This window comes from Cottoperca gobio, chromosome 18 (genome assembly GCF_900634415.1).
Source record: "Cottoperca gobio chromosome 18, fCotGob3.1, whole genome shotgun sequence".
Lineage (NCBI taxonomy): Eukaryota > Metazoa > Chordata > Actinopteri > Perciformes > Bovichtidae > Cottoperca > Cottoperca gobio.
Window position 1 is genome coordinate 9,328,057 of NC_041372.1, and position 15,595 is coordinate 9,343,651.

General features: G+C 42.3%; 1 protein-coding gene across 4 annotated transcripts in view; it reads left to right on the top strand.

Moving 5' to 3' along the window:
- Window positions 1–15,595, top strand: part of rgs12a (regulator of G protein signaling 12a) — a 39,279-nt gene that overhangs the window by 1,047 nt on the left and 22,637 nt on the right. For 3 of the 4 annotated variants that reach the window (XM_029454856.1, XM_029454855.1, XM_029454857.1), the window contains exons 2-3: window positions 532–2,402; window positions 4,465–4,557. In XM_029454856.1, coding sequence (XP_029310716.1) covers window positions 612–2,402; window positions 4,465–4,557 — 1,884 coding nt within the window. In that variant the 5' untranslated portion in view covers window positions 532–611. Of the gene's footprint in view, window positions 1–531; window positions 2,403–4,464; window positions 4,558–9,193; window positions 9,449–15,595 lie in introns of those variants that run through there. The other variant, XM_029454860.1, reaches the window with a different exon arrangement.

Here is a 15,595-nt window from a genome sequence, read left to right on the forward strand (position 1 = left end):
CCCCTTTTTTGTTGTTGGCTTTAATGTGTGTATTTCAAGTGTATTTGTTTTTAACAAATGGTCTCATAACAATATGTATTAATAATAAAATAACAACTTAAAATAATTATTATAGGCTACTGTGTAATGTATAGCTGAAACGATTCGTGCGTTAATCGATTAGTTGATCAACAGGAAATTAAACGGCTACAATTTTGATGATTTATTCATTGTTTAAATTAGTTTTTGAGTTTTTTAAATTTGGTTGTGTTGTTTGGACATACTATCGGGAAACTGTGGTTGTATGGGAGTTTTTTTTTACTATTTAAACCTTTAAGAGCAACTCAAAGAATTTGGCATATTAATTAAGCAATAATTAATGTTGCTGCCTTAGTATAATGCTTCAAATAAGTATTTCATCACCACATGTCTCTGTTAAAAACTGATGAGTTTAACTGAATTATTGTGCAATCCTTTGTGATAATTTTTTTGTATAATTTCATGTATGACAAACAAACTGATTTTTTCCTCCTGTGTTTGCCCACTGTGTAGGATGACAACAACACAATAGTGTTGGCAACCTGCAAGTGTTTCAGTTCCCACACTGGATCTCACAACAGCCTTCAACAAAGATGAGGATACAGGGACAGCCTGAGGGCGCAAGGAGGCGTCTGGATTTAAATGCAGTCGGTGAGCTGAGGGGTGTGGAGGTGATACGTGGTCGGGCAGGATATGGCTTTACTATTTCGGGACAGAGGCCATGTCTGTTGAGCGGCATTCTGGAGGGAAGCCCTGCTGACCTGGTTGGACTCAAACAGGGGGATCAAATCATGGCCATCAATGGAACTGACGTGTCCATTGCTTTGCATGAGACTGTGGTGCAGTTGATTGGCAGCTGCAAAGGACCTTTGCAGTTGGTGGTGCATGTTGCAAGCCGACTCATGGGGAACCCCATTCTCCACGATGCAAAATTTGGGAATGGCCAAAAAAATGGTATGTTCCAAAAGGCAGGTGTTCTCCGCACTATCTCGCATGATTCAAGCAATTCCTCATTTAACTCAATTCATGCTATCAGCACCAAACAGAGGCCGGTGTCAGAGCCTGATATGTCCCAATGGTCACAACAGTGGAACTCTTTAGCTGAGCAGCAAAAAGAGGAAACTTCCAGAGTGGGGGACACAGACTCTGTGTTTACAGACACAGAAGACGCCAATCCAGACTGGAGTATGTTAAACATGACCTTGGTGGTGGGTTACCTGAGCTCCACAGAGCTGATTTTAAATACTACCGGAGCAGAGGAGGACTGTTTAAAAGCCATTCGGGAGCGAATTCGACTGCTGGGAACAGAGCAGAATACCCATACTCTGGTGATGATGAAAATCATGTTTGACTGCGTCCGACTCTGTGACGACGCGGGAGCCGTATTGGCAGCCTTTCCTGCTGAGAACCTGGTTTTAGGGGCAGTGTGTGCTGAAGACCCACGTTTTTTATGCCTGGTCACTACAGCACATATTATCAATGGCCGTGTACCCGAGGATGGTCCTCTGCGGGCCTCCTGCCATGTTTTCTTTGTTGACCCAGAGCTGGGAAACCATGAGGACCATATAGGCATTGCTGGGCGCTTTGGCTTTGGCTGCACTCCAGATCCAGATGCCTTGGGCTGCCTGGAATTCCCTCAGAATCCCCAAGAAGTTCTTCACTTTGTCACAGTCCTGTACAGTGACTTGGGGGAGGCTGTGGAGAGGCTTCGGGTCAAACTGGACGCGGAGGCTCAGCAGCAAGCCAAGGAGAATGGAAGCACAGGCAAACAAGGCAGTGCCAGCAGCAATGGGGATAGTGGAATTGGCAATGCGTCACCCCCTGAGGAGAGAGCGGACAGGGATTTCCCTTCTGCAATCCGAAACCCCCCTGGGGCCCACCTCCCCAGCTGTCCATGGGATTATCCTCTGGCTGAAGACCTCACCCCAATAAACCTCTCAAAGAATGGCCAAAAACTGAATCCAGAGAACAGTGCCAGCACACATTCCCTTTCAGAGTCACTACCTGGCCCTGATTCTCTTCATAGATTTTATGGAGGTCCCCCACCCAGGCTTGAGTTCCAATTTAAGCCCCCGCCACCTCCTCTGCCTTTGGGTAAAAAAGCAAACTTCCTTGTTGACCCTCTCAGGGGTAGCCAAAGGTGGTTCTCAAAGCCAAAGTGGCCCAAAGTCGTCAACGATGATCCTGAGCCTCAGGTGACCAACAACTGGTCCTCCAGCGTTAGCCTTGGCACAGGCACAAATAACCTGCCTCCCCCCATGAGCCAGATCCCCTCAGACAGGTACTGCTCAGCAGAGGTCATGATGCTCCCTCCCAGAGAGGAATGGACCAAAAGGTTTCTTGAACAGAGAGAGAAACAGCAGAAAGACGGTAGTACCAAAAATGTAAGTAAAACACATTATCTTGTTTATTTCTTTCATGTAAAACAGAAATCTGCACCATTTTCAAAATGTTTCTCATAGTAGATGGTGTCTTTACTCTGCTATTGAGAAAATAGATCAGGTTTGTCAGGTCAACACAGGTGATAAATAAACCCCATTAAAAGAGCCCCATTAAAACAAGGCAATGGCGACTAGTTAACGGATGCATTCGTCTGCTGGTTGTGACCAGTTCAACTTATTTTGAGAAGCATGAAAATGATCTAATAATTCATCAGAACAAAAGCAAAGATTAGAGAAGTCTGACAAGACAAACATCATTTTGTTTTATCTGCTTCCTGACATGCAAATCATCTTGTGGCCACATGTAGGGGTCTAAGTTCTGAGTAATTGCTTCAATGACGGTCAATGCAATTTTTGTTTTTTTTAACAAAAATTAGGGGAACAAGCTTAAAAAATCCAATGGTAGATGCTCTGCCATCGTTGCTGCATTTTGATTACATTGATTACATTACAGGTGCATTAATGTTTTTGATTATAGGTAAACACTTTTACCCGTGGCTATTTACCCTGACATCAAAACTTGATTTGTGTGTAATTATTCTCGACTAGATCGAATACTGCTGAGTCTGGTTTATGCTCATATAATACTGTATCTTGCAGATCATTTCTTAACCAGTTGTTAATGGGAAAACCTTACACACGGTGACATGAACTATTTCCATTATAAGCACAGTTCTACTAAGGCATCTGTTTCTGTACTTCATTCATGTTTAACACAGCGACACAGGAAGTATTAAATGGTCACACGGCGTTGAGTTTCCAGACACTGAGGGGGTGTTTGTAAGCCTGACTCTGGTGGCACCTAAAGGGAAATACAATACCACTTTTTTCAAACAAGTCAATTGGTGCTGAGTGTGAATTGAACTCCGAAAGCACCTGTTTTAAGTCAATGATGTCATTGTCATGAGTGTGCCAAGAGAGGGAAACTGATTTTTATTTTCTGCCCACAAGATGGCCCTGTGTATCCATATAGTCCAGGAAATTAGGATTCCTTAGGAAATCATGTGTATGCATTCATTTATTTATGTCTCTCTGCCATGGGGATGAAAGCAATTAGTTAACATGAATGCAAACCTGATTTTTGTAAATACTGGTTGCATTTTAAGATATGTCCAGTTCAGCTACACATATCTATAGTTTTGAAACTATCATTCCCAGTATTCATTGTGTTTGTTCTCCCTTTAAAAAAACAAACAAAAAAGAATCTAAGTATTTTGCTGTGTTAATAAACCAGAAGCAGACCGTGTCCTTGTCCTCCAGCCTGCATTAGATCAGAAAGGAGACAATCTTACTCAGGAAGCCAGGCAAATTACAGGGTAGAGCCCATGTCATGCAGCGGTAATTATCTGCAATTCTTAAACTCTCCATTCAAACATTTCACACAGCCTCTCCAATCGTAAGAATAGGAGTGGCTGGTATAGACCACTTCACGTTTTCTAAAGCGGTAGGCAGAAAAGCATCGTGGTTCTGATTTTTATGGTATTATTTGAACCGTTAGACTGTGAAATTAGTTCTTCTGCCTCTGTACTTTTAAAAGAGGGCTTGTAGTAGTTCAGGTTAACTTTACGTGTCCAATCTGCATTTTTTTTCCAGAGAAGAATGTGTGTCATGATCCCATTACATCTGAATGCAGAGAACAATAATTCAACTGACTTAACCTCCAAAGTTAATTTTTGGTCATTTAAGTAAATGATAATGACGCAGTACATTAGTATGTGAAGCACAGTATATTATTATAAAGATATATATATTTTCTTTAATTAACAACAATTTATTACAACTCTTTTTTTTACCTTCTAACTTTTATTAGGAGTTTCAAGACCAGTAATAAAAAATGTAATTACAATAAATTGATTTACAATAAGTTGGATTGTTGGCTTAGAAGAGTCTGTTAATTCACAAGATCAAAACAGGAACGAAAAACAAATAATACAAAGATAAGAGTGTTGATCAAGCTGTCTTTAGTATTGGACTTTGATGTATCTCTCCTTTTTTATTCTTATAGGTGTCCAGGTTTTGGGGTGTGGGTGTTGCCCGTGCATCTAAACGCCGCTCTTCCAAACGCCTCAGCCTGGCTCGATCTCTGGATGACCTTGAGGTAGGCACCAAGTTTTTTTAAAATGATTATTGTTGTGTTGCAAAGACAACCGGATCGCTTCCCGTTTTCCTCCCACTCTGCTATTTGTGACACATTTAGCGACTTGTAAAAGGCCATCGGGGAAAAATAAATAAATATATTATGTGCTATATAAAGCAATATAAAAATCGCACACATTTGTATTTTCGAGTATACCAAAAGAAGAAAAAAAAAAGGATTTACTCCTCCTATTATTTAAAAAAGCAGTATCTCTACCGGGGGGACATGTATACCGTCATTTCCCCGGGAGATTGTACCTGGTGGCACAGAATTGATTAGTGAAAGCGAGGCTTAGAGGGAACCAATCTAAACTCCAATGTTGTCATTTTTGCAATCAACATTTACTCCATAATGATACGTTTAAAGATAAAAAAAAACGTGTGCATTGCCACTTTAACAAAAAGTTGTTTCAACCTGGGAAAAATCATCATGGTTTCCACTAATGTGGACATTCAAGTTGAGCTACCCCCCCCCCCCCCCCCTTTTCTCATGCTGCACCACTTTTAGCTCTTTTTTAACCTTTCATTTCCGTTGCCTTGAACTCGTTTTGCTGCTACACTTGTGGCATGGGGCGGCTCACAAAGTGGTCTTTGTGTGGGCCGAAGGCGTGGTCCTGTTTGTTTGGCCTCGCTAATGAGCAACTGCTGCACGGCTGAATATCGCGCTCATATTAATGTTGGAACTCTGTTCCTCCGATGGTCTCCCCCCCTATGCATGCATTAGTCACGCACACCGATTCATATATTTACAAAAACACACACGCACGCGGGGTCCTACATCTCCATAATTGCTCCGAAAACACCGAAACAGACACAAAAACAAACCAAAAAGTGCCATGCTTGTGTTGTATATCCACGCATTAGTCACAGTCACACACAGACACACCCGCAGACCACGCTTTGTACTCGGAAAGGCACACCACAGAAGAACTCCTCAGGATTGTCACACACGTTCTGAGCTGGCCTGCCCCAGACGTACAGACACGGGATTAAAGATGGCTATAAAGAAATGTGACTGCTGCACAACACAACTTTTATGTCTTCTTTCATTGCTGATGTATGTAAAGGCGCTCCCCTCTTATCCTTACTGTATGTTCAAATTGCAAGACACTTGTGTGGGTTACTTTTGTTTGTGAAGCTACGAACGTTTAAACAAGTTGTATTTTGGTTTTGTTTCTGTGCTCCGAGTCCAACGTGCAGATATCCCCTCGCCATGTTTTTGTGTTGTTTTGGAGATGCGTTTCATTATATTTAGTTGCTATGGTTATGGCTTTCCAGCAGTTGCAAATAAGCATCTATCAAGAGTATTATCACAATCATCCCTAACAACTGGCGCATCTGTTTTCCAGACATTGTTATACGTTTTGAAATGTAAAGAACAGAGATGTGTCCGGCTGCTGTAATCTGTTTTCTATTTCACAATATTCACCGAACACACTAACATTGCCTGGACAGAAGATGCTTTCACACTCGTAGTAATGTGTTGAGTTCTCTTTTATTGAGTTTTTGTTACATAATGTTTCGTGCACATGTAATACCTGGACTTCACACCAACAGGGAGAGAGAGACAGGCTCAGGCTGGTCGAACATGTTTCTCCAAGTGTCGGTGATATGAAGGAAAACACTGGCCTCTGATGTGCGAGCGGCATGGGCAACATGATTTCTGTACATTATCATGCTCGGACATGTTGGCTGTCGAAGAAATGGCCAAAAGACTGACTTTAACAGCTGAAGTAAGCCGAGTTCGGTTTTGGCATTTATGCATAATGGAAAATAGAATGCGGTCGTCTGTATAAAGACAGTTTGTGTTCGACTGAACAGGAATTGGATTGGAATGCTGCTGCTGCAATTATTATTGTTATGAGGTTAAATTTTTAGGCATAAATTCTGTAGAACTGGCTTTTAAAAGAGATTTAGCTGATTTGCTATACATTAATCATTGTCATGTGGTTTTGGAAATCTGCATTTAGCAAGCTGGATTAATGCTTCTTGGTGCAGATATAATTTGGTTCCATGAAACCCCTTATGGTAAAAAACCCAAAAAAAACCAGAATCATTTATTTATTGTCTGTTGCAAGAGAAAAAACAGTTAAAAAGAAAAAATCTATATCCATTCAAACAGTTTAACATGTTTACTGCTGTGCAAACAGAGGTGTCTGCTGTTAGGTTGCACAGAGCCATATCAACTGCAGTTGTTGAAAGAGTGAAGAGAGGTTCAATGTCCCCATAGTTTTGATAAGCATCCCTTGAATTTGCTTCTCAATGAATTATAACCGATCGGAGTCAAAAGCAGGATCTGCAATTCTCCCAGTGTTTTTTTTTTTTCTTCCCCCCTCTCCACCCCCGCTTACTTACGCATGTCCGAAGACAAACACAACACAGTGAAGCTTATCGGGAGCCTGCAGTTCAAAGACAACACAGCGTAGCTTACCGATAGCCTGCAGCTCCAATTTCCGAGACCCCACGACGACGAGTCAGATGCCGGAGAAACGACTAAACTTGAAAACCCTCCTGCTTCCCTGCAGTTACTGTGTGGCAAAATGTTGCCTTCTTTGTTATGTAAACAAAGAACATGTTATCGAATCAATTTGGACGAATCTTAAAATTGAAAGGCCAATCGTGGATTTGGCGAATGTTGACACCCCTAGTAGCTATTATAGACAACATTGTTCCTAAATGTCCCCTAACATATCTTTCTGGGTTGTGTCTTAACTGTCGCGCAATATTTAAGGTAAGGCACTGACCTTGAATGGTTAAGGTTAAGATGGGTCGTTGAGTTATCGCAAAGTTTCTCAAATCGAGGGTAACCATGTAGACGCCGCTGCATTTCTCTGCTGTCGTCAGACCAACACACTGATATAGCTCTGTGTTGCTAACATCTGGAGCAAGATTACTCTACTTTCTGGGACATAACGTCCAGGAAATCAGAAAATCGGTTCTCATGGCGCGTCCAGCTCATAGGTATTCAGACTGCGTCTAATCAAGAACAGTAATTCACCCTGTGCAGTTTTAAGTCATGGCACTAGGCCTATACATTCCAGGTAATAAAACCATAGGAAATGTTTTATGCTCGTCAAAGGCAATTGGATCCTCACCTAGCACTTGCCCCCTGGGTTCTTGTTTCAAGGGCTGAGCTTCACCCTGGGTTCATGGTCAGAGCTCTGATGGTGCACTTCTAAAAGCCCCTGCCACAGCCAACCAAAGCCTATCCAATGGCATTACTAAGTGTGTCCTTTTAAGACTTATATACAAAGGTGAGTTGTTAGTTTCGGAAAACATCTTTTATGAAGAGCCTGAACTTCAGACAGTCTGAGATTGAAGTTATTTTCTTTTTTTCGAAGGCTGTGCTGTACTTCAGAGAGAATACGGATAATGAACGATCTCCCTATCAAGCATATGAACTACACTGTTGACCTTAAAGTAGCTCTTGTTTTATATATTCAGTGATAATAGTGCAGGTACGAACTGGAAGGGTTGAAGTTTTTTGGTTTCTGCGGCACTCTAACTTATATAATGTGTTGAAGGATGTTCTAAAGCATATTGGTCCACGGCCCGGTGGTTGGGGACCCCTGTTCTAAAGGACTGTTCTCATTGCAAGTTTAGTTTAAAAAATAAATAAAAAATGTGATAAGCTCTCAGTCAGTTCATGCATCTGGACTCACAAGGACACCGTGAGACTATTTTAGAGTTCACCATCAGAGCTCAGGGCAGACCCCTGTGGATAACCTCTGTATGTGGACGAGCCCAAAACTATTTGGACGCAAGTGGCCGTGTTGCTGTTTCCATGGTCGGTGACGGTGGCTAGCGCTGGAATGAGCAAATGCTTGTTATTTGTCTTCACATTACAAAGACTCAGACACGTAGCTCTGGCAACCAAGTCAGAACAACATTTGTAATCTTGTGCTTTTTGATGCGTTTCAATTTGTGTCTTTGGGAATCAATAAGAGGGGGAAACTGCTGAATGGTTCTGAGTTTGCGTTGATTAGTCTTCCCTGCATCTTGTAATGATTGGTGTTTTGATGCACGCTGAGCTTTTTGTTAAATCCCCTTATGTTTAGGCATGTAGAAGAATGTGCTGCTTTGTCCCTCCATGTCTTATTTCCACGCACAGCTTTGTCAGAGCCCTACTGCAAATGCCCCCACATCCCACCGCACCACTCCACCACTATGAGCCCGGCTAATCCCAGAAACGGATGCTTTGCGCTCGCGACACTGCAGATGACAGTGTATTCAACTTTCACAGAGGTGACACGATTAGCAGGCTGCTGTGCCAGTGTTCACACTGACTCTGTCTTCTCGTGTGAAAACATCTGTTAATGTGAGTTGGTTTTAAAAGCATGTCATTTTATTCAGGCATACTATATGTGCCTGCTGGGAAATTAGGGATGTTTCTCCTCTCCTTGTAGGTGTGGAGACATTATCTCTTGTTTGCACGCCTGCGGGCGGATAGATCTATCTTGTGGGCGTAGCAGAAACCAAGAGAAGGCATGAAGACACAGGGAGAGAGGTGGAATTTATAGCAAAGAGAGTGAGGGAGGGAGGGAGAGAGAGAGAGAGAGAGAGGGAGAGAGAGAGAGAGAGAGAGAGAGAGAGAGAGAGAGAGAGAGGAACCGGCAGCAGAGGAAGAGAGAGGGAGCTTTTGAACTCCCAGTAGCTGTCAGGATTTTCGGCTCTCCTGCGCGCTCTCTCCTCCCCCGTTGAGCTCTGTCTCTCCACTGCAAACATCGACTCGCACCGCGGAGCTCCAGCGGATGGATTGGTTTACACACACCAGGCGTGTGGAGCAGCGCTGAGGACAAGCCAAACACACGCACACAGAGCCATACATGGAGCAAACTTTGACTCTCAACTCTGTAAGTCTTGACATGAAATCCCAGACTTTTTTTTTTCATTAATTTGTCTGTCTTCACTTCTCTCTCTCCTGTTTGGCGGTGCCATCCTCCTCTTCCCTGCCACCGTTACTTCTCCGTCTTTGGGCTCTTTGTAGCTCCTGTTGTAGCCTTTGAGCGGCATACAGTGGTTAGCTTGTGTGGTCTTTCATAGGAATGTTTTGACCAGTGCCAGCTGAACTCTCATGTGCTGTATGACACACACTGCGCTGCTCTATACAGCAAAATGTGGTCTAGCATCTATATCAGGATGCACGCTGACTTTAAATTAGACGTTCTACTAAAAGGGTTTTGTAAAGTGACCCAGGATTATTCTTAGTAAACTGCACATCAAGGGTCGCCTATGGGCCTTTTGAATGAGGTGCGCTCTGTTGCACTCGCCCTGAGAAGTGACCCTTTTTTGCGATCACTTAGTGGCATTGGGAGAAGTTGGATTCAGTGTGAGGGAAACGAGAGATCAGAGGTTATTGTTGTCAGATAGAATTAAATGCTCGTGAACGTTCTCTCGCAGAGCTGCAGTTTAGTTAGAAGTTGAAATGGTTGCCTGTGGTTTTGCCTTGCCCCTATTGCCTTTGTGCGGGCATGTCCCCGCTCTGATTCACCAGCCCTAATATTCACTTATCTCAAACTGCATGTTCTATGTTGCTAATACAATATGTTTTAAAGAAACGGCCACATCCAAGCAACCAATTCACGTACTAGTTGAATCCTCATTATTGATAATATCATAATAGCTGCTAAAAATGAAATGGCATTCTTCTTTTATATAAATTCTTCCCTCTATTTTTGATGTGGGTGAGCAGGAATATTGTGTTCCTGGGGATTAGTGGTAGAGGCAGGAGAACACGACGCGCTTTTATCTGGCTGACATCACATGGCCAGTACTGGAGTGTGGGTGGACAGTTGCGCTCACAAAATGTGTCCTCAGGCTAGCATTATAGGATGCAAAGACTAAACAGCCTGACATTTTCTAAATGTCTCCCCTACAATTCCTTCTCTTCTTCTCCCGCAAAAGTATTTTTTTTTTTGTTGCAATTACAGACTTCTCCTTCCAAACCCACCGACTGGAAAAAGTGTATATTAACACAACACAACTTGAGTAGAAGTTATTTAACTGTCCAGCTGCTTGAGGTATGAATATGCAACAGCCAATAACCAGATGACCAGATGCGGCTGTGGTTTGCTGACTTTGCTGTTTGACCAAACTGTGACCACGGAAAATACCCGCTGCCTCGCCATCTCTGGACGGAGACGCACTGCAGCTCCACTCCTGCTTGTTGCCACACCAACGCTATGACATCATCTGTCGACATTCAGGATTATGATGTTCTTTAGTTAACCGCACAGCTTTTCATCGTCCCCTTGTTGATTGGCTATAGGAAAGAGTGTCTGAGCCAGGATGTCTATGGATGTGATGCACAAATTCTGGAGGTGATTCATTCCCCACACACTGTTTACTTTCCTCAATCATACTATTATTACATTTCTCTGCTTCACTGAAAGGGAATCGACTGCCAAGGGTGTGGAGGTTACTCAACAAGGAACGGCTTTAGAAGTGCCAAAGTCTTGTATCACCTCCCTGGTAACAGTTTAGACTTGTCTGGGATACAACGCTTTCCCTCGCACCTGTAGCTCAGGCCACGCCAGGGCGCATTTGCTTCATGTCTGAACTGGAGAGAATTGCAGAGAAGCTCAGAAAGGGAATGTAGTTGCTATCTTTTTGACCTTGTGTTGGCGCAAGGTGCTGCAGAACCAGGCCAAAGCCTTGTCTACTTTGCACTGTGGAAGTCATAAACATGAACTGTTGGGGCGGCCAAGTTACTCTCCCTGTGATTTTGTGAGGGATCGGTTTGGCGCTCTACTCCTTATGGCAGTCTAAACAGCAACTTTCCCTTGTGAACTATTTCTATAACCTCTTCATCCTGTGGTCAACATCAAGAAATATGATATATATGTTTGCATAGCTTGGTTATTGCATGACCTCACTGCTTTATGTTGAGTGAGATGCTACAAGTTGTTCATGTTTTGACCTTCATCACGTATCATGGTGTTTCTAAAAGCAGTAGATAAAAGAGTTGCCCTGAAATGCCTGAAAAATACCCTCCTTTTTTTTGCCACTGAGCATTACCATGAACTTGACGCCATGCCAAATACCCATCGAGACAAAATGCCATCCTATAGCCCTTAGCCTAGAGGGGTGAATTAAAGCTGAACTTGCCTTCCCTTCTTTCCCAGTCTCACTCAAGCAGCTCAAGTTCCCTGCATGACCAAAATGATTAACAGTGGTGTTTTAAGGTCAGTAGGACTTACACAGGAAGTAAACAATTATGGCAGTTCCTTGTCATTGGCAACACATAGCCTTCCAGGAGGCAGATATTCATTCATCTAAGTCCTTATCATCACACAACAAATGTACCGACGCACTCCGACTTTTCAAAACACTGTACCCTGAGCTTTCGTGTAAGATCTTTGGAGTAAAAAAACCTCACAGGGCTAATTACAAGTGTTGGGTTTCAGGTTGGAAAGTCCATTTCTGGTGTTTTTTATGGAAGAGAAAGAGAGCAGTAATAGGGTGTGGTGGTATCTTATGTGGTTTACCCACCTCAAGCCCTCCAGGCTCATGTGAGCGCAGCCCTTTCTCAGTGATAATACATTGAGATGGGAGGGTTTGCGGTCACTGGTTCTAGTTTCCCTCTCTGAAGTTATTCTATTTTTGTTTAGCTGGGCCTTGTAAATCAAATGGATTTTTATTTGTTACTCATTTTATATTTATCATTTCCTCCAACCTAGCATTCCTTTTTGTTACTTCAACACAACGAAGGGAGTAAACGTCATGCACTTTTAAGCGTCACAGTGAAGCTACAGGTAGGGTAGTGAGTGCCATGAGCTGTGCAGGTTCAGGCAGAGTTAATAAGATCATAATTTACATATTCGTCACACGCTGGGAAAGACTCCATTCTGATATTGGTTAAAGCACCACGTTCCTGACCCTGCGAGAAGTAGAGCAGCCCAAGGGAGGAAAAGGTAAACATCTCCATCCAGAGGAATGTTAGTACTCCCTGTCCGCTTTTTATTTATCAGCAACAAGTGGCGAAACACACACACACGCACACCGGCAGCACTGCACAACTCATTTTAATGCCACTTTAATCTAGACTGGAGCAGAGCCGTACCCATCTGCTGTGGCTAACCGGTTAGAGTTGAGGAACAAGCAGGAGATTACCGCCAATAAAGGGGATTAAAAGATAAAATGCATTGTGGCGATGGCCTCTGTTTGCATGCAAATCACTCGTGTCTTTAAAGACACTGAGAACAACCCATTTGTTATGTGAGTAGACTTAAAAGACACACCGGCAAAAGTGGACAACCCCATGGCTCAGTTTAAGGGTCTAGGTCCAGACATGAATCCACCAGGCATCTCCGAAGTGTTTGAATGAACATCTTTGTTTATTTGTTTAATGGAACCCTCCCCCGTGTTTTTATTAGATTAGTGTTTTAGATTAAACTCTTCAGAGATCAACATGATCAAATCCCAAAATGTTGCAAGTTAGTTTGCCTGGATAACATGGCAAGATTTAACATCTACATTTGTACACTGTGGGGAAAGTCTTAAGGTTTTAATGTACATCTAAGCCTTGAATTCTTCATTTTTTTTTAAATGTATAAACTGGTTGAATATTGTAAGATAATGACATAGTTGTTTCTTTTCATCCCTTTTGTCTTTGTTTGCTTGTCAAATAAATAAATAAATAAAAACAAACAGGATTGGCTAAAATTTGGAGGAATTAAATCCATTGGTTGGTTAAAATGTGCGTTGACCTGAATTTGGATTTTTGCAAAACAAATACAAACCAAACATAAAAAAATATTACACTTCCCAAATCACATGCCTTCTACTGTCACTTTTTCCCCCAGTAAAATTCTAAATCAAATTATGATATTTCCCAAAACGCATGAAACAAAATTAGATCATAATTTAACTGAATGGATTTACACCGCTGGCATCATGTCTAAGGCTCTCATAACAAAAATAGGATTTCTCGACGGAGCATGACTGCAAGTCTCGTATTGAGATGACAGTATGTTGTTTTGTTGTCTGAAGTTTCTGGATATAGTTTCACATTCTTTAATCTATGGACATAATGCACATAGGAGATCTAAGGAGACGCTAATTGCGTTCTTGTTGTTTACCATTCCTGGCCCCCCTAGCATCACATCAGCATGCTGACCTCGTCTGATCCTTACTAATGTGATAGAAGAGTGTCTGTGCCAATTTGCTGTGACCAACAAGATTTGCCGCAGTAAAAAAAAACGGAATTATCCCAAACCTCCTAAAAATCAAACACCCGGTCGTGTGTCTTCACTGAGATATTGTCAGAGGAGTTTCATAATACTAACCCCCTCCGCCCCCCCGCCCCCCACACTCCTTGCTTGGTTGGGAAAGAAATGTCTCTTCCATCTTATCAGTCACCGCACCCTCGCCCCTTTCTCCCTCCAAAAGGAAGTTGCCTTCCATGCGAGGCTGTTTCTTGATGTTATTGTCAGGGAATAGTTTGTCGTCTGCCACAGATAGCACGCCGAGATTATTTTCCGTCTCCGCCAAAGATTGCCTGGTGGAGAACTTGACACGCAATTAGTTAGGTCTTGTGACAAGCACCACTCGTCACTGAAAAGCCTGTCTAGAAAGGTTTCACAAATTGATTAAATCAAGTGGAGGCTCAGGGCTCACGTGAAACCTATTTACTTTGTGGCAGCAGACTCTTCAGCAACACTGAAGCAAGAAATGGAAAAATATTTTTGCTTGGAGGCATTTTGGTTTGAAGAGTTCCAACATGCTTTGCTTGTGTTAGGTGCTTACAGATGTGCTCACCTGGCTGCGGTAAACACTCTGCCTCAGGGAGGTCAAAGGGCCAAAGTAGACCTGAAGGGCTGAAGTAGATGAAGGGCTGTGTCCTGTGATTTTGTGACTACCATTATGGATGATTCATCTTAGCACCAAGAATAGCTTTCTAAATACTGCATTACTGATTTTATCTGCACGTGAAAGCATACACTTTTGGCCTTTCTCTGTTGCAATTCTAGCATAAAGTATACATTATATAATTATCTGAATTGTACAGTGGTTTGAATAACAGGAAATGATACGTGTGCGCATGTGAGAAAACAAGTTTAATACTTTAGTTTATTTTTAAAGTTGTTGTTTTTCTAGACGAAGCTTGTATCAACGCTTTTTGCAAATACTTAAATTTAGTAGCTTGTGTATTTTTTGTTGTTGTTGTGTTGTGCTGTGCATTGTGGGACATTTTTCCACCTTTTCTGCCTAAATAAATGTACTGTATTTAAAATCCAGTTTGAAGTAGTATACATGCACAGCTTGTTTCTCTTTCTTTAGGCCTCAGTATGCATCAAATTAAGTGCTCCTCCGAACATCTAAGGTCACATCTTTAGCTCTGCTCCTCATGAATTCAATTAAGACTTTTTGGGAAGGTTCTGTCTGATAATTTTCCAACTTTCTAAGATCTACATTTTGAGAATGTTATGGCAGTAATGAGTCAAGTAATCTTTACTCCTCGGTCACTTTTTGTGTGTACAACCGGTCGCAACATACAAAAGTCTTTGAGGAGAGAAGTGTGCGTTGTTATTTATCCGCATTTGTACAATTCAGTGCCACATTGTTACAACCTAATGTGTCAGTATCGTTCAAACTGAGGGCTCCCGACATGTCTGTTATTGCTAAGGGTTGGGTGATTGCTAAAAAGTTTCCAACCAGCCACCATAAGCCCAAAATCCGGAGATTGCCAGGACTCGGCCAATTGCCGTTAAGACTCCCAACCCCCCTCCGAGCCATCAACAAAGCCGTGCACATCTAATAAACATCCAATTTACAAAGTGATTAGACCATGTAAAAATCCAATTAAACCAGATAAATGTACCATGAAAACCACTCTTTTAATAAACACTGTATCTCATCCATTATTTACGGCAAAATGAAGTCCAAAGAATGCCAGATCACGTGCCGCGGGAAAACCTCAGAATGAGCCACCGATGCTTAAGAGAATAATAGTTGGGCTAAAAACTGTTGGCATGCTGATTGTAGAGATTTGCCAGAAA